We start from the raw sequence: 26,078 nt of genomic DNA, 5'->3' as shown, positions 1-26,078 counted from the left end.
CCCCGATCTCGACTGTTTCCATTGCACCTGACCACCCATCCACCCACTTTTCCCCATTCGCTGGAAAATGGTCAGTCGTCCATTCAGGCTGCTCTAATTGCAACTTTGAAACTCAATTGGGTAGACACAAGGCCACAACGGGGCGGCCACTTCTCGAGCATGAGCCACCAATTAAATATAAATGTTTGCGCTTTTTTTTATCGTAGCTTACAATTTGCACATGACCAGTGTTTGAGTCGAAAGTCGGAAGGTCAGTTGGGTTTCATGGCTCGCACGATGAAAGGCGCTTCATAGGACACGTGCTTTTTGTTTAAGCCAGGCATTCTCCTTTTTTGAATCCCCTCCAAGGACCTGCTAACGATCTAAATGGGGTTTTCTTAGTCACTCAAGGCCTGCATTTTAGTGCCGACTCTGGACTCTGGAGTCGGAGAAATGCGACAGTAAAAACTTTTGGCTCTGGGGGAAAAATAGAAAATGGGGAGGCGACACATTGCGCCAAAAGTTTTCCTTGCTCGCTCGCTCGAAACTTTTCCGCCCACAAAGTTCTGCGCAAAGCGAACGAGAGAAATGCTAGAAAATTGGAATACTTTCAAAAGTTTCAAACTGAATGCAAAGGCATCTTTCATTTCGCTCAGAAGGCAAAAGCAGAAGGAGCGGGGTGTTTGGCAATTTTTCCAACTTAATTAATAATTAATTAGTGAATCTTCTGAAAGCCAAACAAGTGGCTGATGACTGGAGGAAAAAGGAAAATTTTTATATAAAATAAATTCATGTTAAAACCTCGCATAAAAGGCCATGGCAATGCAGGGTGGTGAATGGCGGGAGGAGGGTGCACTGGAAAAAATGATGTAAACAAAAATAAAGAAATACACCTAAGGCAAGGCCAAAACTAGAACACTACCACTAAAGTCATGAAAATATAAATCAGATACCCTTTACTCAGCCAAAGAAAGTGCAAGAGGGATGGCGACATGCATGCAGTAAAGAGACTGCTTGCGCTGCTTGAATTCCATTATTTGTTTGCTCATAACTTTTTAAAGAATGGTCCGATTTGAAAAATTTCTTCTACATTTCAATAGGTAATAATAGGAACATAAAAATTGCACTTACACTTTTTCGAAATCTTTAAAGATGAATAAATGATGATGCTTAAAATGAATTTAAAATTTATTTTTAAATTTCTTTTGATTTATTATTTTATTTATGTAAGATGTAACAGATAAAAAAAAACATCTCAGAAGTAATTGATCTTTGGAAATATTCTACACTTAAACCATATTTTAATGGCTATTTTTTTTCATAAGCAAGATTTTTCGGGCAGTGTATCGAGTAAGCTGGACACGGTCTGAGCTGGAGGTCAGCGCGTGCGGCGGCTTTTGTTGGCCGCACTCCGCGCATTAGCGGCTAAATTACTGGCCAGTCCGCTGAGTGTGCTCGTCCACTGGTCGAGATGGCTGAGGATGGAGGTTGGAGTATGGTGCTCTGAGGGGGCAATGTGGTAATTGGAATTAATTCAGCATTAAGCCGCATTTTCTTTAGCCAACTCGCCGTTATCGTGGGCGGGGACATGACCACCACGCTCTCCATTATGAAGTACCAACATTTTGTATAATTTTTTTCTATTCCTTGTCCCGTTTTAATTCAATCGCCCGGGTTGTTAATTAATTGCGCTTAGTTGCCGCAAATGGCAGTTGGCAAGTGACCGGGTCCTAGCTCCTGTCCGCCCTGGGTGGGCGTGGCCGGTAGTTAGCGGCCAGTATTTCCAGCTTAGAGTCATTAGCGGGCGAGCAATTAGCAGAACTTGGCAGCGAAATGCAATTCCGGGAATATCTTTGCAAGAATGCTGCTTAACATTTTAACTCGTCCTCAGCCCTCTTAATTATTTGTAATTAAAGTTATTTATTGCAAATATCCAGCTTAATATTGTTTGAAATTTTATTAACAGAACTAAGATTAATCCTTATAAAAAATATATTCGTTAGGATAAACTCAACTTTTCTTTTTGAAACAATTAATTAAAGGGAATCTTAGTGTAAAAGTTAATCCAGCATAAAAGTCCAATTATTTCCTAATCACATATCAATTATGCACCCGCATAAGGGACTTTTGAATGTCTGCATTCCAAAACAAAGGCAACAATTGCAGTCAGAAGCATGTTTATATACGTACATATATTTGAGGACCTACGTGGCGTATGCGCAATGTGAATGGGAAAATGGAGACAAGTGGCGTTGTTTTTTGAAAGGGCGAGTGAGATAGCTACAATTTGTCTGCAACTTATTGATATTTTACCCACAAAGGGGGTTGCCAATGAAATGATTCTGGTGTAGAATGTTTATCAAAATTATTACAATTCTTTTCAAATATTTTAAAGTAAAAAAAGTCCATACGATACAAGAATTTATTTATTTTCTTAATGTTTTAATTAGTTATTATCATATTTATTCATTCTCGCATTTCTCCTTTCGGAAACAAATATTAAAAAAACTAGCTTATTCTCCAAATTTATTAGACTTTTCAATATTTTTAAGACTTTTCAATCTACCCGAAATTAAAATCTGCCAGAAATTTTATCGCTGGCTGCCTTCTTGTAACAGTTTGATCTGTTTCGCTTGTACCCAATGCCACGCCCCCTTTCGCCACCCCTTTTTGCACTGATTAACCCGAGTGTGTGTGTGTGTGGGTGTAAAATCCCTTTGTTTTTCAACTGACAATCGCCAGTTTTCCTCCTGCCTGCAGCCTGTGTCTTCCATTGTCCCAGATATATTGTAGATAGTCATTGTGCTATTTTCCGCTTGATTACGGCCAAAGGATTTTTGGCACACACGTACTCACACCCACCGAATTACCAACCCACCGCCACCCACAATTCGGCATTGTTCGCTGGCATTTTGACCGCGGGCTTGGCACTCGCAGGGCCACAATGCTAGTAATCCCACCGCCCATCCGCCTGCTCCACCTCGGCACCTTGGCAACCATTAAGTGGATACGCTTATTATCCATTGTTGGCGTTGATATGAGCCTGCCAGACCACCCACACCCACACCCACACACCCACTCCCTTTGACCTCCGCTGGTCCTGTGTAATTTTATTCATAAACTCGACTAAAACACATTGCAGGCTTTGGCTAAGTCCGGGATTTGGTATGGTGTTTGAGATAGTGAGGATGGGTGCACTGGAAAGAAATTAGGGGACAAAGTAATGTGTTAAATATTATTTAAAATTCTATCAATATTATCGATTATGAAAATTTAATTTTTTGTTCCCGATACGATAATCGTTAAAGACATCGTTGTTTCCTTTATCTTAAAACAATCTATACAATTGAAAATTCTGTCAATTCCTTAATGTTAAAACAATCGATATTATCGATAATTCCACCAACCCTAGTCAGAAATCAATTAAAGTTAATAGAAGATATTGGTCCAAGCCATCGATGTTTCCTAAATTTTAAAACAATCGATTTTATCGATAGTTGTAACGATTATTTTACCAACCCTAGTCAGAAACCTATTCAAGTTTATAGATTTAATGTTTAGGAATTTATTTTATTATTTCTCAAGTTTCTCAAATTAAACCCAGCACAATTTTTGTATTTTGGCTTAGTGCATTGGGCAATGAGAGGATGTTTTGTTTTCCGGGCCTTATTTGCTGGTGGCAGTTGGCAAGGCACCAAAAAACACACAGCAGGCGGCTGGCTGGTTTGGCTTTTGTGTCAATGAATACAATAACCAAATTAAATAACCAAGGTGATGCAGCCAGGCCCATAAATCTGCTGCCTGCAGGCAGGATGAACGACTTCGAAGGGGTTAAATGCGGCGAAGGAGCTGCAATTAGCGTACTCTCGACAACTAATAGATACTTATCTGCGGATCATAACTCAACAATGGGCCTGGGAATAAAAATCGTATCTATTATTCGACGAGCTCTATCGTTTTGATAACCAATTTGTTTATTTGCGTTTATCCCGGCAGAAAATCAAAATAAACGCTGCGGGGACATATTTATTTCCACACACATGTTCAAATGGCAAACAAATAATGATATCAACTGGCGGAGTCTCAAGTGTCTCAGCCTTCCCACACAAACGAAGAAGAAAAGGAGCGCACTGCGTATCCTTTAGATACATTTTCCCTGCAGTGGAACCTTTTTTCCACTCGACTGAATCGCCTGCGAAACGAAAAACCACTTGAGTTCCTCTAGTCCTCTTTCTTTCCCCCCGCTCATATATTTTTATTTGCTTGTTTACCTTGCTGATTTCTTTTACAAATAAAAAAGGAAAACTCCCAGGTTTTACCGCAAATTGCGAGCAATTTAACTGCAATTAAATTGCAATTTTACCACACACACACTCGCAGTCTGCGGCCGAGATCCCGCACAAAGGCGTCAGTTTTCCTCGCCAGTTTTTCCTGAAGAGCCCGGCTCTATTGTGCCACCTTTGTGTGGTCGTGGCTAAAAGGAAATAACACTGGAAACCTTTTGCATTTGCAGATTTTACAATTATTTTCGCACTAAAAAGTGAGAGAGGCGCCACGCCCCCTCCCCCTTCCGCCCTTTCCGCCTTTTCCCGCCTCTTGACTTTCCTGTTATTTCAGATTTCTTTGTGCGCGGCGCATAAACAAAATGGCCGCCTTCTTATCTGGCCCATTGTGCAGCGCTCCTCCCTCTCACTCCCTCCTACCAAGAACATTGTGCAGCGGCGCGTGCTTTATAAATTGTATTTAAAAGATATAGCAAAAGCCAAACAATTCCTTTGAGAGAATGCCACAAATAATTGCTATGGCCTTGCTTTTGATGCCGAGATGCCGAGAGGTCTGGCACTTGAGCTAGGTGCTCTAATCGCGATTTATCCATCAATGGTTAAACTTTATGCCACCATCATAGTCCCAAACCAAGCTACATTCATTAGGGGCTCTTTCTTAAAGTCATCTACTGAATGCCACTAACTAAAGTTAAAATTTAACATGCGGACGAGAAACCGGACCTTAAAGTTGGATATTGAAAAATGAGTTAATGATATTTACATACCTTAAATTGATTTTAAAATCATTCCCCTCCCAAACTTACAAATTGTTTAGCATCACAATTGAACTCTAAAATTTGGCTTTTCCTTCTTCTAATCGTCAAATAAAAAATTTCTATTGTTAATATTTTATTTTATCTCTATTAATTGATAGTCTTACAACTCTAGAAAAAAACCTTGTACACAGCTTTCACCTTTTAAAATATTCTCCAATATGTTTCCCACATTTTCTGTTGATCTATGGTTTCATCTTGTTTTAATTACTTGACAACCACGAGCACCATAAACGTGCTCGAACTGCCTAATCTCTTCCGGATACGTAGTTAATATGCATAAATATTGAATATAAATATTAATTAACGCGAAGGGAAGCCAAGACTTCGGCCTGAAGGCAAGTGAGAAAGTTATCCTTCCTCTGCTGCCATGTGTTGAATATTTAATTTAATTTAATTAAATTCACTCTGAAAATAACTTTGCAAGCGGCAACAGAACAGAGCAAGTGCGAGGCAACGTAATGAGATAAATTTGCATAAAAATGTCTTGACTTGTCGCCTTTCCTTGCATATCCTTGTAACCGAAAGGAAAGATATTTGCCAGTTGGCATCGTGATGATTTTCCGGTTTTTCCTCTTCCAGGAAAGGGGAATAAAAGGTGACAGGCGCTAATCCTTTACAGGCCGAAATGCTGGCATATGCCAGCACCAGAGAATCAAATGCCAAATTAAATTTTAAATAACTCTCCAGCGGCGGGGATAACAACATTTTCAAATGTTTAAAAAATTCGCTACTTATTGAAAGTGAAAAGATGGGCACGTGCCGCACATAAAGGCCGGCGATGTCCCATTGTCCTCGCAGGATGCTGCCTCTAATCCTGATTCCGTCAGCTTAATGTCACCAAAACATATTTCACTTTCACAAATCGAAAACAAATTCAACCCGCTGCTAGATACAAAAATCGTATATGTTTGTGTGTGCATATATTTTCCTTTTCCTTTTTTTTTTTGTATTTTTGATAAATTGTTATCCTTTTAAAGGCTCAAGTGTGCGTCAAGTCATTGTTGTTGCTGTTGCGGTCGGTGGTCAGTTTGGCTCGTTATTTCGTTGGTCCTGCAATTTATCTGAAGTACCATGTATCTGATGCATGAATTATGCGTTTTGGCTGTTTTTGATCATTTTTTGCGACCGAACCATAATTTTTTCCCCAAAAAGTATGTCTGCCAAAAATGAGAAACTTTTCCACAGTGGGGAAGTTAATTTAATTGCAAAAAAATAAAGATGTTTTAAATTTTTATGAAATTTTGTTAAATGCAATTCAAATAGATTACAATTTATTGGTGATTTTTGATTTATTTACCTATTTTTTAAAACATTTTATTTAGAATTGAATTGATTTTAATTTTATAATTATCACATTTTTCTTGGTGTAATATTTTTTTCCTTAATTAAAATATTTTAAATAAATGTTTACATATCAATTTGGATAATATCAACAGCTTTGCATTGGTTTTACAGCCGACTGCAGCCTAAAATTTAATCAGTTCTCGCCCAACTGCAGTCGAATGACTCTCAACGAGCCCTTCGATTTCCCTATGACCATCTGCATGCGAAATGGCAACCACTGTGCCAGAATCCTGGTAAAATCGCACCCCTTTTCCGGATCGCCGGGCGGCTCTAATAAACTTAACAATAACCGCTTTTTTATCACCCCTCCCCAAGTTCCCAAGCGATTGCCATAAATAATTCTAATAATAAACAAGAGAGAACGCTATAGTCGGGTTGGTGTCCCGACTATCTAATACCCGTCACTCAGCTAAAGGAAGTGCGAACGCGGGTTGGTGTCCCGACTAATAATCGTAACTCAGCTAAAGGGAGTGCGAGGGAGATAGATATATGTAGATATTTTGATTGCGTATAACTTTTTAATGCATGGTCCGATTTGAAAAATGTCTTCTACATTTCGATAGGTATAAATATACACAACAAAATTGCATTTATACTTCTCGAAAATCTTTAAAGATGTGGGCGCAGGACCCATTTTAAAATCGTTAGTGGGCGATTGTGGGCGTTAGAGGGGGCGTGGCGCTCGGCTAAAATAAACTTGCGCTGCGTAGGAAGCCAAAGAATATGTGTGGAAAATTTCAACCTTCTAGCTTTTGTAGTTTCTGAGATCTCAGCGTTCATACAGACGGACAGACGGACAGACGGACAGACGGACAGACGGACAGACGGACATGGCTAGATCGACTCGGCTAGTGCCCCTGATCAAGAATATATATACTTTATGGGGTCGGAAACGCTTCCTTCTAGCTGTTACATACTTTTGCACGAATCTAATATACCCTTTTACTCTACGAGTAACGGGTATAATTAAATGCATCCGCAACTGCTTTGGGCTGCGATTCGGTGGGTCAGAGAGATGAGTGAGTGAGCTAACGATTTGCACCCCCATTTGTCTTGCCATCCTCAGACAGTTATCCTTGGTTATCCTTGGCCATCGGGCACGAGCACACAAAGCCCAATCCACCGCAAACCCATCCTCCATACTCTTGATCCTTAAACCCATTCAAACGTTTTTCCAGTTCGTTCAAGTATTTTGAGGGAAAGTCAGTTGAGCGTGGCGGGTAAATTGAATTAAATGATTGTGTTGCCAGTCGAGATACATTCTTGATTTTTAATTACCAATTGGCAGACAGACACACACCTGGCACACCTCTCCACCTCTCTCTCACTCTCTATCAAATGTGTGTAATGAACTTATTTACACACTTTCCGTGACGAAATTTGATGGGCGCTTGCGGTTGAGCTCAGTTTGCAAATGAAATTCGGGAATGTCACCCACAGACGATGCCGAACATCCGAGCAGCCATCCACCACCAGAAATATGCCAGACACCCACAAACACCCCACCAATCATTGCCGGCTTTTGCCTTTTGACACGAACACCCACACTGGGGATAATCAGTTATGAGACCTAGAAATAGATATGTCTATATCTATATTTCTATAGAAATGTTGAATATCTACAAATTCCCTGCTGAAAATGATATATAATAGTTGGTAATATTATGATAGAAATGTACTATATCTACCAATTCCCAGTTAAAAATGAGTACTATACCATTAGGGAATTTATGATACTAAATAAAATATTACAAATAATATAGCACCCTAAACAAGATGATATCTTCCAAATATTTAACAATATTGCACTTAGATTTGATGATCTCAAGTATAATTTGTTAACTATTTTAGCTTTTACCTAAAATTGGTTAATATGGAAGTATTTTATAGTTTTTAACAGAACTATAAACAATAATTGACAAACAATAAGTAACAAAATAAGAACTAAAATAAAAAAATAAACAGGAAATAAATAAAATATGATACATCATATCATTTTATTTTATTTTTTTTTATAATTTTAGTTTTTTAGTTGTACATTTATCAAGAATCGCTTTCTGAAATTTTTTCACGTGCCATCATCACAGAATCGAGTGGCATCCACCTCTCTTCCCGGCCTAAATATTACAAAGTGTTTTTGCGCCCGTGGCATCGCGTCCCACAAAATGGGGCGTTCTATTTGGTCGGGAAAAGTGTGAGGGGAATGGGGAAAAGTGGGAGCGGGTCGACGTTTATTGGCAATAATTATGCCGGGCTGCCGTCGACGTCTGACCGACAAGACCGGCAGATCAAACACCCAGTTAAGTTGCCAGTCAAACCCTCGGGCGACCCCAATTCCGAGCAGCCGGCAGACAATGTCAAAGTTTGATTTTTCGCTTGAAATACTTTTGCACAAATGCCTTGTCTCCCCACTGAATTCGAACTTGGAAAATATGTTTTACTGGCATTTTGAATTATGCTTGAGTGCCATTGTGTAGCGGAAAAGGGGCGATTGGGGGCTATTGGGAAAATACGACTGGTGGCGTATCATTGAAAATTGAAATTTGTCTTATATTTATTGAATGTAGATTGTGACAGTGCTGAAAATGTGGTGGATTAAAAGGGAAGGAGTACTCACTGGGAATTAAATGGGAGTATTTAGCGTTGTTATTAAAATTAAATAAAATTCCCAAAGAGAAAATAAGTTAGTGGCATTGAAATAAATTACTTTTTATTATCCAAAATTATCATTTTTTTTTTGTTACACTTTATTAAGACGATTTGGAGAAGAATTTTATTTTATCCAAGTTTAAAATACATATAAAGAATTCAATTAAATTTAACGAATTTAAAGTAAGGGTCTCATTTTGCACAATTTCGTTTCTCATTTAGCTACATAAAACGTCTTTCCATCTGCCTGAATTTCAAGTCACATCTGAAGTGGACGCGACTCGAGCAAAAAACGATTTTAATGTATATTATATGCAGCATTTAAGGATTAAATTTCCTGGAAATGAGTGTACTTCCCGGAGCTTCCACAGCTTCTCCGACTTCAACTGCCAGCCCCCGCTCTCCGAAGCCGTTAATTCTGCACTGAAAATACAATTTACATAAGTTCAAAATAAAATCCATTAATCAGGAGCATAGGATTTAGGCTTTTTATGTGATAAATAATATTATCTTGCAATCTTTTCTAGTACAATAATAAAGTTATACAATTGGAATTAAGACCCTTTAATGTATTTCATATCAATAAAAAGTCGATATCATATTAAATACCAAATTTATTATTTTTCTAACAAATAATGTCAAATAAGATAAATATAATCTTTATTCATATCAATCTGATCTTTTGTCAATTTTTACTCTGTGTAGTTAAGTTCCACATTAAATATAGGCTTATTTTTTCTCAGTGATCGTTAACTTGGGATCGTCGGCCATTATGCGAGGGCTGCGCCTGCGTTCCGGGGCGATTCGACGATTCGAGGAGCCAGCACAATGGAGGACCGGCGCGAATCACTTGAACGCATAAACTTCGGTATTGTACATGTATACTTTACACATAACTTCGTTTTGTTGGCATTATGTGCGCATTTCAATAATCGGAATCACAATGAACACGCGAGTGGCCACAAAGAACTGCGATAAATGCATATATGCGTATTTATTGTGTGGTATGTGAGATCGATCCTTTGTTCGCCGCCTTTGTGCAATGTGTTAAAAAGTTGTAAGCATTGTTCATTACTCGATACCCCCGATACAGCGATACCTATTGGGGTTTTAAATGTGCGCAGGCGCGGCGGCATCTTAAATTTCCCCTCGATTCAGTCGCATCCTGCACCCAAAAACTAAGCGATTTCCACAGAATCTATCTCTTGGGGATTTTTATGAAATTGTAATTCAATTAAATGCGGAGTACTTCCTACTCTCTCCACGCCCTTTGTGCGGATAATTGTGTTGGTAATTGATATTTGCTGGCCTGACGGGGCAATTCAATTAAGTGCTTCGACAAAAGATTAATTGTGCGTGTGGGTGAGGCCGTACGAGAAGAATTGTTCCTTTATTTACCATATATATATTCCCCATATATGTATATACATCATATAGAAAATAGTGAGGGCCAGCTGCAACAGAATGACAAGGCAGCTAGCACTCACATTGCTCATACGCCTGGGATGCCAACACGAGCCAGGATATAAATTGTACTATGTCACACGCATGACGTCAAATCGAAATGCCTCGCTGCCCCGATAATGCGAAGAAGTTAATGCCGCACATGGCGAATTATGTTTTGACATCCGACAACTGAGCAGCGGGCGATAAAAGACAAAATAACTTTGTTAACGAGGCCCTTAAGCACATGCACACGCCTTACTCCCGTTACCCTTCCCCAAAAACAAATGCTTGTCACTCGACTTTACCCCTTAGAAAAATGCCCCTTTATGGGGAGAAAGGAGAAGATGCCAGCGGAAAAATGCCAAACGACTTTGGCTGGAATGGTGGTGTTGGGGGCACATTATTCTTTTGAGAAATGCTAATGTTATAGCAGCTACCGAGCAGCGCTTATAACCGAAAAAAGATAAATATGCAAATGTGTTTTTTCCTTGTCTTGCCTTTTTTCTATTTTCTATTCTCCCATTTGGCATAGTTGCGGTCGCTATATGAAGAGTCGTTAATGTCCTTGATATCCTTTTTTATTTCTTAATCCGAAAGACTTTGTGAGAGTCTCTGAAGTGGCACACGACATTAGTTATATTGTAAAAAAGTTATTTATTAGGATGTAGGCAGAAAAACAGTTTAATCTAAAAATAATACATTTTAATTAAATATTTTCTACTATTATTTTAAAGATAATCGTAATTATTCCTTCTTAAATATCAAACAAATTTCATAGGTAATTTTCTAGTGCATTTCAAAGTCTTTACTTTTTTTCTCAAACAATTTTCACTTAGGCGGCATTGAATTTCAATATGAAATATTTTCTGTTCCGAACCGTTTCTCCTTTTTGGTTTTCTTCTCCGCATTTTTTTCCCCTTTTTTGCTACAGCCATTTATACACTAAGAAAAATTTGAATAAAAATCAGCGTAAATTGCAGACATGTGCCCATTTCCAAGGCAAGAGTTAGAGACAAAGGATGCAGGGGCTGCTGGGAGTGCATCCTTTGTGCTTAGAGTAAATCGGTTACGCTTTGGAAAGCGATAACCATTAGCGGGGGGCATTCGGTTAACTGCGCGTGTCATTACAAATTATTAACAATTCTAGACCGAAAAATGCCAAACAAAGGACCGCAAGTCAAGTCGATTCAGGCAACTTGTCCAAGAATTTTCCACCGGGGTGTTGGCAGAACAAGAAGTTCGCATGATTTAAATGCCATTTTAATTGAGTTTCAGGAATCGGGACTGTATATGTAGTCCATAGTCACCCCCCGTTGCTGTGCAATGCCAACAAGCCGTTTGGACGGCATTCAAATGAAATTTGCCACCAGCTGGGAGAGTCGGAAGCTGGATATCCGGCCGGTGGTAGAGAAACATGTCGCATGCCGCTCACAGGACGAAGTAACAACGCAAACTATGTACAGAAGTCTGCTCCCACACATGTGAAAACAATTTTAGTTTAAAAAAAATACATTTTAAAATTTAGGGAACCATTTTATATAATTTTGTACTTGGATTGTTTTTTTTCTGTTTTATCCATAAATTTTTCTTCAACTTTTTTATTAAAAAAGATAACTATTTTGTCCAAAAAAAAGCAAAAAACTGTCAAAATACCGCGTTGGGTTCGTAATAAAATTCTCAATTTATTGGCCTTTAATTAAACTTTAATTTTTGACGAGTTTTTAAAAAAAAATAATGATGTAACCCCTTTTGAAAAAATATCAGCCGAAAAGTAAAATAGATCAATTTATCAGTTGGTTAGCTGTTTAAAAGAAAACGTAGTTACAACCAAATATCAGCCTGAAAATCCGTTTTGCACCAAAAACCCAATTTTCTGATTTTTCACCAAAAATATAAGTATTTTGTTTATAGAAATTATCGAAATTATCGCCCACAATTTGTAAAATTATTTTAAATTTATTGGAGTTAAAATCTAGATTTATAACCAAATTAACGCCATGTAAAGAATACAAAAATTAGAACGAAACTTTATTTTTTTAATCTACTTGAAAGATATTTAAATCGGTAGATTATGTTATAATCTATTTTAGCAGAATTACGATGCATCGATGAAACAGGAAGAGATTCAATTACATTGCTAAACAAAAATGTATTAAATATTATTTGTAGGTTATTAAAGACGATGTTAGCTGATATTATGAGCACAACTGTGGGTATATAGAGCCCTCCCTGTGTGTGCGAAAGGGAACGTGTGTGTTTTTTGGGCCAAGGGGGCGTTGTGATGCCAAGTGGTCAGGATCAGGATGCTGCGGACTTCCATTCCAGCGCCATTGCTGTTCGCAATTATGAAACTATGCTGAAAGTGCTCCGCGCACGAGTATTGGTGAGCGTTTCCGGCTGCCATTGTATATGGCATATCTTCGAAACTTTTCCCATTGGCTGCCATATTTCTGGGCATCGGGTCCTTTGTGCTTGCGGCAAACTCGAAATCAATATCAGTTGTATCCTTCGGCAGCAACAAAAGAAGCTGAAGCTGCTGATTGACAGAAACAATCCGCACAAGCACACACAGGAATACATACAAACGCCGAGAACTTGGAACACAATCGCAGAACAACCCTTCAACACTCAACTACATTTTGATTAAAATTTTATTTGTAGCTGCGCTTCCAAATACAATACATTTATTTCCTTTGAGCGCACGCACACAGAGGGAAACAGAAAACTACTCGAACAACAAAGCGCACAAAGGCGAATCCTTTTCAGTTTTATTTGATTATATTTTTTACTTTTTGTGTTGCTGCTGCTTGTCAACATTCCAAAGGGGTTGGCTACCAACCAGTCCAGGACTCGCAGTCCTGAGTCCCGAGTCCTTGGCTGTCCTGCTGCCATTCGTCTGTGAAATAAAATGTATAACTTCCATTATTATTTTTTTATTTAGTCCGCTGGCCGCTTGTCGCCTCACTGACGCCCCCATCCTCCTATATCCGCACACAGTAAAAAATAGGATACTATTATACACATCTCAGAAAAAATCGAAATAATTTATTTTCGATCGAGGATCGAAATATAAAAAATCTTATTTTTTATTATATATTTAAGCTCCGTTTTGTAAATACATGCAGCACTTGAGAATCGTTTAAGTTTTTTTATTATTTTTTATGCAACTTTGTGGTCTAGCTTAATATCTTTTAGAAAAATATTTTTAAAAAAATTGTAATTATCGGCTTAAACTTAAACAATTTTTATTTAATTTTTAATGTCAAAAAATGGGATATATATTACTTTTTTCGGTGCATTCCTTTTTTCTATCCCCTTTCGAATGTGTAAATTGTTTGGCTTTTCCCTTGACTATTTTCACAGACGCTTTATTTTAATATTATTTTAAATAATCTTTTTCTTTTTTGCACTCTTCGCATGCGTGTGTGTCAGCTGTCTGTATTGTTTCGTCCTTTTCACTTTTCGGGCTGCTCCTTTGTTCCTGCGCTCGCTTTTTGGAGTAGCTCTTGAGTTACGTTGCCATTTTCGTGCTCCGTTCTCCGGTTGCTCCTGGCTCTTTATTATTTGAGCATTTATTTTGCATATTGTACTCGGCTTGTTTTTTATCCGGCTTTTGTGGCTCGAGTGCCGGGATATAGTGGAGAGAATTGCTTTTTAGTGTCGGTAATTTTTCTGTTATATAGCAATTTATTTTTTAAGGTGTTTGGAGGGGCTAAGCGCCATCGTTGGCCAAGAAAGGCAGAAATGTAATTGATGGAAATTAAAAATAAATTAGAGTAAATAATAAAAAGAGTAAAAATAAAAAGAATAATATTTCAAAAGTAATTTTAAATTATAATCTATAAGGCTCTGTATACAAAACGGTCAGTAGCAAAAATAACCCACAACGAATTGACATAAAAATTAAAAAAAAAAAAAACACATACATTCGTAAAATAATAATTAATAACTTTAACATGTCTGCAAATCACTAAAACAATATGATTTATAATTTAATATTCTATTATTCCTATTTCATTGTTTATTTAAAGAATTAATCCCCCTAAAAACATCAAACAAACTTTATTATATCACATCTCACTTGCTTCACGCGTGCCAATTATTCGCAGTCCTAAGTCAGATCCTTTCTGACCAGACCGCAGCATTCCACGTGTCCTGCACAAAGGACTCGACACACTCACAGCCGAGTCCGTTGTCAGTTTAACAAACAAATACACTGTTGGATAAACATCAACGCCCCTTGATGAGGCAAATCACGGCATTTAGATATTTATCGCACTCTTAACTCGGTTAACCCCAACTGAACCACTGAACCACTGCACCACCCAACCACTACCGCTTCCTCTTCCAGAATCACACGTCGATGTCAACCGCAGACTACACGTGACATTTACGCAGTTCAAAAACCAAAATCAAAACGTTTGACGAGGATCGTTGATATGCAAACAATGGAGTGCAACAACCCCGATTTCATCCCACGCTATTTAAAAACCATTTAGCACTGCTTCTTAACTCCCGTGGTTTGGGTGGGTTTTTGGAAAATCATTTAAAAATATCCTAAGGTACAGTTGCGACAAATATTTCCCTAAAGAGGGGGCCCCCGAATTTTTGACATGTCGGCTGGGATAAAAAGAATCGAAGAACAGGCCCCCGAGCAAATGTAAAAAATCATCGGTACAAAAACACACACACCACCAATATGTAAATTATGAATTTTGTGTAAACAAAACGCAGAGTGAGTGCATCAAAGAACAGGTCTTCGGGGTGAGCCATTAGGCATCCATCCCAGCTACTGTATTAAATCATATGTGGTGCCCATCCGCACATGGACCTCAAATGGTCGTATCATGTGTTGGCTGCTTGGGCGGCAAACACAACTAACAACCCGAGAATCAAAAGCAAAACAAACCCAAGCGATCCGAGAAATGAATCCAAAAAAATTGATTTCTCATCGTTTTGGCAGTTGCCCAACAAAGCGCGCAGGTTTCACTATTTCTGATGGACTCTCTGCTTATTAGCCGACTGTGACTGTGACGGTGACTGACTGACAAACTGCCCCCAGCCCAAAAAAAAAATGCAGAAACAGTGGTTTAGGATTTATTTAGGTTTCTAAATTTGTTGATTTCATTAAAATTAAAATGTTTCCCTTTCCCTCACAGTTAATTCCAGAGATCTTTTAAATATTTTCAGAAATTTTCTAAGTAATATTAACGTATAATATTTTAATCTTTTAAGTTTTCACACTAAATTACAAAAAAATAATAATATTTTTTAAAACTTTCTGAACAAAAATAATCATTTTTTCAAATGGGATGTATTTTTTTTGTAGCTAACTTTTTAAATACCACATTTCCTTTCACTTTTCACCATATGGATTCGCGTATGATTCGAGCCAACTAAAGTATGTTCTAAATGAACGATTTTACATAACATTTTTATTGTTGCGAACTTTTTAAATACCTCATTGTCTTTTACTTTTCACCTCGAGGATCCCCGTATGATTTAAGTTTACTAAGTTGATCAAAGTAAAAATGTTATTAATTAGATTATTTTAAATTAGTTTAACAATATTTCTATAACAATTCCACTGTATTTTTCTGCCCCGGCAAAAAGGTCTGGCCACCTACTTTACACGTTTGCTACTTGAAATGGCATTTGTTTTCTTTTCTAATTTTTTTTTCACTCATCCTTCGGCTGTTTCCCCGCGCTGTCTGTTGGAAAAACAAAACAGCATCGTTTTTTATGGATTTTCTGAGGGGAGAGGAGTCGTTTTTTTTGGGGGGACTGCCAAATTAGTTGTTGCTATATGGCCTCTGACCCTCCGATTGACAAGCCGCAGGTTGGGTTACATTGCCCAATGAGTAGCTGCATCTTGTGATCATGGGTCTTCGTCTTCCACATCCGAAATGTGGAAAAGCAAATAATAACAAATAAGTGAAACTAATGCCCCGGGGGGAAAAGGGAAATCTCCAGCGGACCACCCTCGAATTAGCCAGGAAAAACATATGCCCCCGTTAATCCTAAGCTGTTAAGTAACCCTTTTGGGCGGCAATCGTTTAGTGGTCTTGGGGTGGGCCACTTCTTGGGCGTTTCTTTGCTTTTTAATTGACGGCACTTCTGGAGGCCGCAAGAGGCATGTGCCATCTGCCATCAGAAACCCCTTTTTAGGATATCTCCTGCAATTTCTTCTTTCTTTTTTTGTACTTTGTTCCCATTGCCTTTGGGCTGTATCTGAGGTTCGATCTGTCTATTTGCTGGTCGGTTTTCCATTTTACTGCTCCCAGGATGGGTTTGGTTTGGATTGTTTGTTGGCTTGGTAGCTCAGTGTCACCCCCTCTGGTAATCGCCTGCTATTAATTCATTGTCTATTATCAAGAATTTCCATGCCTGACATTGTATGCATTTTGTGCCGCCACTCGAGGAGCATATGCATGTTGCCTGCTGCCTCTGTTTTTGCTCCTGTTTCCTGGTTGAGACCAGTGCTGGACTTTTAGCTAGTTTTTAGAGCTCCAAAAAGAGGGGACTTAGGGCCGGTTTCTCGAGTCCCTGTCAAAGTCCCTGATAGCTATCTGTTCGAAAAACTTAAATACCAGATAAACTGTTCGTAAAAGCAAATCCGCTTTCTCGACTGCTTTAATTTATCTGAACGAGAAACAATTACAGACTGCTGTTAACGCACAGAATTGTGCTGTAAAGCGCAAAAAATGGCATGCTTCGATTATTTCATCAGCTGTTTGGGTATAATTTAAAGGAAAAGTCAGCTGTGATTTTGTTTCTTCTTCATAGTTGGCTTTGGGAAATCAGCTGTCATTCTATCGAGTCGAAAACGCTTAACAGGGGCTCCGAGTCCCTGTCAAAGTTAGCTCTCACATTTATGCTCGAGAAAGCCAAAATGCCTTAGCAGGGACTTTATCTGTTCGAGAAATGTTAGCCGGCACTCGAGAAACCGGCCCTTAGTAAAAAAAGAGAGAGCGCTTTATTCGAGTACCTCGACTATCAAATATCTGTTACTCAGCTGAATGAGTGTGAGAGAGAAAAAGATTTGAAAGCAGCAAAGCAAGCAGTCGCTTGAAAGTGGCGCCATCTATCGGAAAATGCATTATTTGCTGATAACGTTTTAATGTAAAGTCCGATTTTAGAATTTTTTTAAAATAGGCAAAATAAATATTAGAAAAATTAAAAGTGTTTGAAATTAAAGCAAAAAGTTAAAAAATAAAAATGAATTAGTAGTGTGATCTATTGTGATCTTTTATTTCAAAACCATTCTAAAAAATCCCTAAAAAAAACTAATAAAAAAGGGGAAAATAATATAGTTTTATCTTTCCAGAAAAGAGCCAAAGTAACATATCCACTTTTGGCTCTCCTCCAGCTTCATTGTTCGTCCATAACTACATGGGCCGCTGCTACTCTAAGATATTATCGACAGCTCGTCCTCCAACGAGCGGCTGACTGACTGTTCGTCCTGTTCGTCCTGTTCGTCCTGCTCGTCCTTTCTGCCTTTGTGCCGGCCATTGTCCACTCGAGCTGAGGATCCTGTGGCTGCGCTATCCTAACCCACCGGCATTGTTGGTCCCTGACAATGGTACATAGAGGCTATTGTTCGGTTTTGGGCACATAAATACAGGGGGGAAATGGAAATGGTATTGGGAGTGGGATATAGCTGGCCACACATATCCTGGCCATATCCTTGTTGCTGTTGACTTTTCGAGTTTGGCAAGGCAAGGCGCACAATGGACAAATTGATATCCAATAATTTAATTTTGTTATCCATTCAGTCGCATGTTGGAAAATAGTTTTGTAATTTGCACTCGGCATGTGTGTAACCGATATTATTGTCCATTCGTCGAGTCCTTTTGGTCCTTTGGCCATTGTAAAATTTCTGCAAATGTGCTGGTCATGTGTGTGCGTTCGTGTGGGCATTAGTTTTATTATAATTTTGTTTATCGTGTCGTGTGTCCGAATGGGCAAAACAAAAACAGCTCGACCCGTTTATGTGTGAAAGGATTTCACACTTTTCCCGGTTAGTTTTCCCTGGCATTTTGGGGGTCGTGTGGCATTTGCCCTCAAAATAGTGGCAAATAGATAATGATGATACGGATTAACGCTTCGCATTATTATTTTGGCCATCGTCCATTGTGATGACCAATTGGGAATTTTCGACTCGTGGGTGGCCTCTATAATTGCACTAGTTTTGTATTTGTTGGGGGTTGTATTTGTGGGCAGTCCATTGTTCTCGGGGCCAACTTCTCACGATTATAAATTACGTGCTGTGAAAATTAAATATTTACTTAGCCATCCCTTGGGCCTCGGACGATAGCCAAACAATGGCAGTTTTACATTAAATATTTTTATTAATTGATCTGATTAGTGAGGCATTAGGAGAAGGCTCTAAGCCATTGAGAACAATAAGGGGAGGAATTATACGGTTAGCAAAACAATTGAAATATTATTTGACTATTTCAAAAATGTAATCCTGAGTAGTGAAATAAATTTTGTATCTTTATTTGATCATATATTCGCTTCTTTGTTATCTTTTAACAACTTAAACAACTTTCTTTAAATTTCGTATAATTTCCAATCTTAAATATTCACCCTATAATTTCCCAATAAAAATCCAAAACCATGTAATTGCTTCATTTAATTTTATTGAATTATTTCGTAGATTTATTAAATACTTTAACACAGTGTTTGAAATGTACTTTATCTAGGACATAATATGATATATAATATATATGCTCGTATTTATATGGTACACATTTATATGGTTGCAATCAAAACAGATCCTTACACAATAATCTCATCTCAAGTATTACATTAATTTTAGCTAAACAAATACATCTTATGGCTCTTAACTGGGATCGAGTGTATGGTTTTCTTAGGGTTTTAATTCATTAAACATATTATTATTATTATTACGATTTCTATGTTACAATACTTGGGCTAGAATTTCAGGGGTAAATATAATTTACACTTTTACTTTTTAGGCATAGCTAGGACCAAACGGGGACTTACACTGGGGAAAAATTTACAAAAAGTGAATCACTAATCCAGAAATAAAAATTACACTTTTTGATTGAAAACAAATGATTGTAAATAATAGGAAAAACCCATAAGTAATCCTTCTTTTTGACCTTTTCATACTTTAATTTGGAAGGTTTTTCTTTTTTCCCGCAGTGTAGGATCTTACTCGAAAGTAGAGCTTGAAAAATTATCGGCAGTTTGCTATTTCTCGATATTTAAAAGGAGTTTTCCCTTGAAAACATCGATATTGTTAAAATATCGAAAATATCGATCATTTTCGCGCTCTACTCGAAAGGCCTGAAAACGGCCACCTCGCTGCCTCAATCCTGGGAATCCCCGGCGTTGCTGGTGCGATCCAAGCCTATGCCCCCCGCTCCATTCGACTCCGACTGCTCTATGTCCGCCGCACTCAGGACTCCCGGCAGATATCCGGTTCCAGCATAGGGAGCCGTGAGGAACCGCTTGGCATGCGCCTGCATGAAGGGATGATAGCGATGGGTGGGCGATCCAAACACGGAAGGCGGTACCAGCGGCGAGAAGGCCGACTTCATGGGAAAGGGCGGCGAGGGCGGCACCTGTGGCGGCGGCGGTGTCTGGCCCAAATCCTCGCCAGCCAACATGCACTCCATGGCCTGAAGGACATCGCCGCGGAATCGCTGCATCAGTTGCTCCACATCGCTGCGCCGGCGGTTGGGAAAAACCCTCATGAGGACATCGATGGGAGATCTCTGCTGTTGCTGCTGCTGTTGTTGTTGCTGCTGCTGTTGCTGTTGTTGGTGGTGCTGTGGTAGGTGGTTCTGCTGCTGCTGCTGGTGGTGCGGCGAGTGCGCCGGTGGGTGGTGGTGGGCGGGCAAACCGGCGGCAGCCAGGAACTGCGTGTGATGATATGGCAGGAAACCCTGGGCATGACTGCTGCCAAAGGATCGCAGCAAATGCAGATTCTCGGCGGGCGTATTCGGTGGCGATTGGCTGTCCTCCTTTTTGAGACTCAGATTCTCGGGGGTGGCCTCATCGGGCGCCGAATCTACATCCAAATCGGATTCCGGCGAGCTGGGCGGTCCTGTGCGGGCGGGCGACAAGCTGGCGGTCAGATTGAAGAGGCCCGCGACCTTGGGCCGCGGACTGCTCGGTGACCCGGACTCGGAGCCCGTGTCCTGGTCGGTTTCGTTGGACAAGGCGGCGCCACGCTTGGAAACTGCAAGAAAAAATAAGAGCGAAGGGGTGGAAATTAGTCAACAGTTGAAAAACTAATTATTATTTAATAAAAGGGTTTCTAGCTCTTAAATTTCTGATAAAAGAATAAAAAATATGGAAAGTTGGCTATTTATCAATATTTAATTTGTGTGTTTCCCTTTAAAACATTGATATTATCGAATCGATATAGTCAAAATATAAAAAAAAAAGATAATTTTCAAGATCTAATATATCTCCATACCACTAGGGTAAAATATGAAAGGAAATGTGAAAAAAACTCCCCCCACAATCCAATTCTGAATCTGCCACTAGTTTCTACTTGATATTTTCTATCACCCTATATTTTTTGAGTTCAAATAAATATTAAATAAAATAGAGGAAGGGTATAACATAAAAACGAAATCACAAAAGCATATTAATTATACCCGTTACTCGTAGAGTAAAAGGGTATACTAGATTCGTGCAAAAGTATGTAACAGCTAGAAGGAAGCGTTTCCGACCCCATTAAGTATATATATTCTTGATCAGGGTCACTAGCCGAGTCGATCTAGCCATGTCCGTCTGTCCGTCTGTCCGTCTGTCCGTCTGTCTGTCTGTCTGTCTGTCTGTCTGTCCGTCTGTATGAACGCTGAGATCTCAGAAACTACAAAAGCTAGAAGGTTGAGATTTCCCACACATATTCTTTGGCTTCCTACGCAGCGCAAGTTTATTTTAGCCGAGCGCCACGCCCCCTCTAACGCCCACAATCGCCCACTAACGATTTTAAAATGGGTCCTGCGCCCACATCTTTAAAGATTTCCGAGAAGTATAAATGCAATTTTGTTGTGTATATTTATACCTATCGAAATGTAGAAGACATTTTTCAAATCGGACCATTCATTAAAAAGTTATACGCAATCAAAAATTATATATCTATCTCCCTCGCACTCCCTTTAGCTGAGTTACGATTATTAGTCGGGACACCAACCCGACACAGCGTTCGCACTCCCTTTAGCTGAGTGACGGGTATTAGATAGTCGGGACAACAACCCGACTATAGCGTTCTCTCTTGTTTTATTTCTATAATTTACATTCTCATTTTCCTAATTCTCCTACGAATTAAGCAATTTTCCCCTATCTAGTTGTTTTCCCAAACTCTGATATCGATTTCCCCATCAGCGAGTGAATCAGGTAGCAAGTGAAGGAAACTGTGCGGTTTTCCACTTGGCAGTTCAGAGCAAATAAAAGTATCAAATGTAGAAATGGGAAAAAATGTAATCAGGGGCATTGCAAACAAACAAAAGTGGTGGACGATGGAGTGGGGAGATCAGGATGCGTTGACATGCCAACGAGGGACAACCTGCTGTTTTTTCTTCACAAATGAAACAAGCTATATGATATTTTTTTGTCTGTTTGATTTTGCAGTTGACGAAGCCGCAGTGAAAATTTAATTAAGTCGAGGGTGCGTGGATACCAATACCCAATACTGTGAATTCTCTGTAGCCGAAAAATAAAAATTCAAGCGTGAAATCGTCTTGGATTTCATTGCAAATAAAGAGTCTAGTACTTAAATGGACAGGTTTTCTCGATTGATTCGCGTGAGAATCCTGGTGTGTTTTTCTTTCTCGAGCAGAAAAAAAAGAAAACACCATCCTTTAAAAGGGCAAACAAATAAAGACAAGTGAGGTGGGACACGGGGGGAAGTATCTCACGTTACTCTGCCCTGCCAAGACCCTCAGCATGGGGTTTTTTAACCCCCAGGACAACAGATAGACCTAATGAGTGGGTGAGGTCGAAGAAAGGTCTTGATATCCTTGACAGACTTTGTAACTGTTTGGCATTTTATGGAGTTGGGCTGGTAAGGCAATCCGCCTGAGATGATCTGCCAGGAATTGATTGGCTTATTGCGGATAATACCAAATAATATTGGATAATGTTACAATAACCTTTTTTGTTTAGCTCTTGAGAGGCTTCGATTTGTATGGAAAAGAATAGAAGAAAGGCTGATGTTGCCGAATGATTTTAATAAACAACCTATGTGGGAAGTATTCTTATTACGCAAGTGTTTTTTGATATCTATAGCTATTATTTTATTATTTTTTCCTAATAAATTTCTTGAAACTCTGTAAATTACACTTTTTGCTCTTTAAAACCTCGCTTTATTATTTTTAAAAACCTTATAAATGGGGTGACAAATGAAGTACTGACTTCGTAACGAGGACTTTAACTTAATTGTTGCAATTTGAGCTCCTTAATGTCCTGGGTCCCCCGTTAACTTAACTTGATCGCAACCCCAACGTTTTCACGCGCCGTTTGGCAAAGTGCAGGACTGCAGCTTGGCTGGCTAAATCTTTGTCAAAACAACACCTACGCCCCACACACTAGCACCACTTCGCCACTTGCTCACATGTGCAGCTGCAACCGCGAGTGTGGCACTTTATGCACCGCTGGCTTTTTAACAATCGAAAACAAATTTTTCTTAACGCGCTTTTAACTTGGATCCCCTGCCCCAAAGATTTTGAACAACTCTTGGCGAAGAGGCCAGGCGTAAAGGGCTTTTAAAGAAGATTGTGATGCCGACGGATTTTCAAGGGTATGTAACATAGGTTTTTATATTATTTTATATAAATAATTATTGCCGAATTTCGGATTTTGGATTTAGATTTTTATGTCTAGCCGTTTAGGCTGCAGTTCCTACTACCCGTTTTTTTGGGGTCCTATTTTATTAGTATCCAAATTGGTCACTCTACATTTTCTCTATACATTTTCCACCTATTTCTTTTCGTTATTCTCAAACACGAGCACACATTTTGTTCACTGTGTAATCTTTGTAATATTATTTCTTGAACTTACCGGGACTCTCGTCCAACTCGGTTCTCGTGGGCGAGAAGCCCACGCTGAGGTGCTCGGAACGGGTGCGCAGATCCGTGTCGGATTCGTTGCCATTGAATCGCTGGGATGTCGGGTGCTGGTGGCTGTGCTGCTGCTGGTGGTGCGACTGTTGCTGCTGCGACTGCTGGTGATGATTGGGAGTGGAGCTGGGCTCGAAGCCGTCGCTCGGTGGCGAGGGAATGCCGCCGTGAAAGACGCCATTCTGGCCGGATCCTCCGCTGGCGGAACCACCGCTGCCACCGCTGTGATTAGGGCTGTGCGGTGTGGGCGTGGCACTGTCACTGCCATTTTGTTGGCCAGGAACGGAGGTGTATAGGAGGCCCAGTTCGCGGGCCTCGTTCTCTTCCTGGGCCTGCTGGCGACGGAGTGCCACCTGTAAGAAAGAGGGAAATGGCGGAAAACGGATCTTTGATCAGCGGAGTGTAATATTGGTTACTCTGAAGCCCCAGTCTAGCAACTTATAAATACAATTTTGAAGCTTGTTAACTATTCTTATAGATATATTATTGCTAAATCTACTTCTCCATTCAAAATTTTTTTTTATATAAAAATCAATATTAAAGGCTTTATCTAAATAATAAAATTCAAATTATGAACTGTCCCTTATTACAAACTAAGAAAATGTTAGTGTTATTTTCTTTCGATCCTTATTTAGTGATATTTTTACAAGGAAAAGAAATTGACAATAGATCAGATCGTTATGTGCTGGTCAATTGCATGTTGTTTAAAGATCAAGTTATTCATATCATTCATATAAAATAAGAAAAATAAGAACAGATTAGATAAATTAATTAGAAATAAATAAGTTAGAATTGATCCTATTTCATATCGATTTTTTTTCCTGTTTACCAATATTAATCATTGAGCTACGATTTTTTACTCTTAATGTTATTATTATCTTTCTATTTTTAATTTTTCCAATTGTGCGTAGGTAATTCCCTCTATATCTTCTATATGAGACCCACCTGAGCAGCCATAACCCTTTGGCGTTCCGCAATTAGCGTGCATTTGGCGCAGACACAATCCCGCCAGCGGCAATAGCGTTTGTGGCCCTTCAAGGCGCTGACCTGCAAGGGTTTCGGGAAAAATTGAGAAAAAATTCCAGATGGTAGAGCCATTCGAAGGACCTACCACGCCATGGTTCCTGCAGCGGGCGCACTTGGGCGTCCGTTGATAGCGTTCGGAGGCGGCTCGTAGGAAGAAAGCAGGTGGCAGGGCACCCAAAACCGGATGCTGCGACATCAGATTCTGCATGTCCACACCCGACGGCAGACTCATGGTGGGGATTTATCTAAGATTTATTTGAAGTTTTTCGATGAACTTCCCAGCACACACTTCACTTGTTAAGGTTTCTTTGTTTTTGATTATAAGTTTTTAATATTTTTGTTTCTTGTTTTTAAACAATTTATTCCGATTTTGTATATATTTTTTACACCTGAGACATATTTTTAAGAACCACGCGCGCTGACGACATGACACACTGAGCATTCGATTGCAACTGATTCAACTTTTTGGCCTAAACGATGGAGCAGCGCAGCCCAGCAGCAAAATCATCGACGGCGTCGTTCAGCAATGGCGGCAAGCGGCAACATTTACCAATACAAAAGCGGCTCGGCAAACGAGGGTTGCAAAGTGTGTATGTACAAGGATTTCAGGGATTCAGAGAGTGTTGCAACCACCTTTGTGTGGCGCAGCTGCCTGCGTCGGCGACGGCGTCTCTGTCTCTGTCGACGTCGGCAGAGGGGCTGCTGGCAATTAAGAAAAAAGTTTCAAATCTAATTTGGTACTGTATACAAAATTGTGCACTCGAGGCGGCGACGCGGCGTATGAGTAATGTGGAGGGAGGAGAGCACTTCGTACTGCCGACTGGTTGGTTCTGCGATGGTGGTGGTGGTGCTACTGTGGTGGTGGTGGTGCCTTAGTGGTGCTGCACTGGTGGTTGTTTGGGGTTTCTTTCATTTTCTTTGTTGCCTTTGTTTCACAATTTCCTCTTCGTTTTTTTTTCATATATAGCAAATGTGAGAGCGCTTTTCGCTTTGGGCTTTGGACTAATGGAATAGCCAACCAAAAGCGTTGTTGTTGCGACCTCGCCGCTGGTTGGCATGGCTAACACGCACACACTCAACTGACACTGTAGGTTGCTTTTTGTTTGGAGAGGTTACCTAGTTTACCCTAACCCCTATTTCATTTACCCCTCACTTTGTCAAAACTAAAAAGTTTCCGCTTTGGTTTTTGGCACATTCCCAGCTGAAGTTGTTCAAAAATGTCTGAAGTGCGTGCTAAAATCTCCATGAATAAAAGAACGAAGTGCAGGTAAGCAAATAATTGCTTATTATTATTATACTTGAAAGAATAAGGATATTATAAGGATATAAAAAAACATCTTAAGTGGTTTTCTTTAAGGGTTGTGTTTATCGTTTTTAAGTTGTTTCAAACTGTATTTAATTAATTAATCTCAATTAAATCATTTTGA

General features: G+C 39.4%; 1 protein-coding gene across 1 annotated transcript; it reads right to left on the bottom strand.

Moving 5' to 3' along the window:
- Nucleotides 1-19,798: 19,798 nt before the first annotated feature.
- On the bottom strand, nt 19,799-24,965 carry dmrt99B (doublesex-Mab related 99B). Its single transcript, XM_017144997.3, has 4 exons — nt 24,737-24,965; nt 24,571-24,672; nt 23,567-23,978; nt 19,799-20,735 (listed from the first exon to the last, which is right to left on the bottom strand). The coding sequence occupies exons 1-4, from the start codon at nt 24,881-24,883 to the stop codon at nt 19,861-19,863; spliced, it is 1,536 nt and encodes a 511-aa protein (XP_017000486.2). The 5' UTR covers nt 24,884-24,965; the 3' UTR covers nt 19,799-19,860.
- Between the last annotated feature and the right edge of the window lie 1,113 nt (nt 24,966-26,078).

This window comes from Drosophila takahashii, chromosome 3R, assembly GCF_030179915.1.
Source record: "Drosophila takahashii strain IR98-3 E-12201 chromosome 3R, DtakHiC1v2, whole genome shotgun sequence".
Taxonomy (NCBI): Eukaryota; Metazoa; Arthropoda; class Insecta; order Diptera; family Drosophilidae; genus Drosophila; species Drosophila takahashii.
The sequence above is the reverse complement of the archived record's forward strand: the minus strand, read 5'-3'. Positions and strand labels throughout refer to the sequence as shown.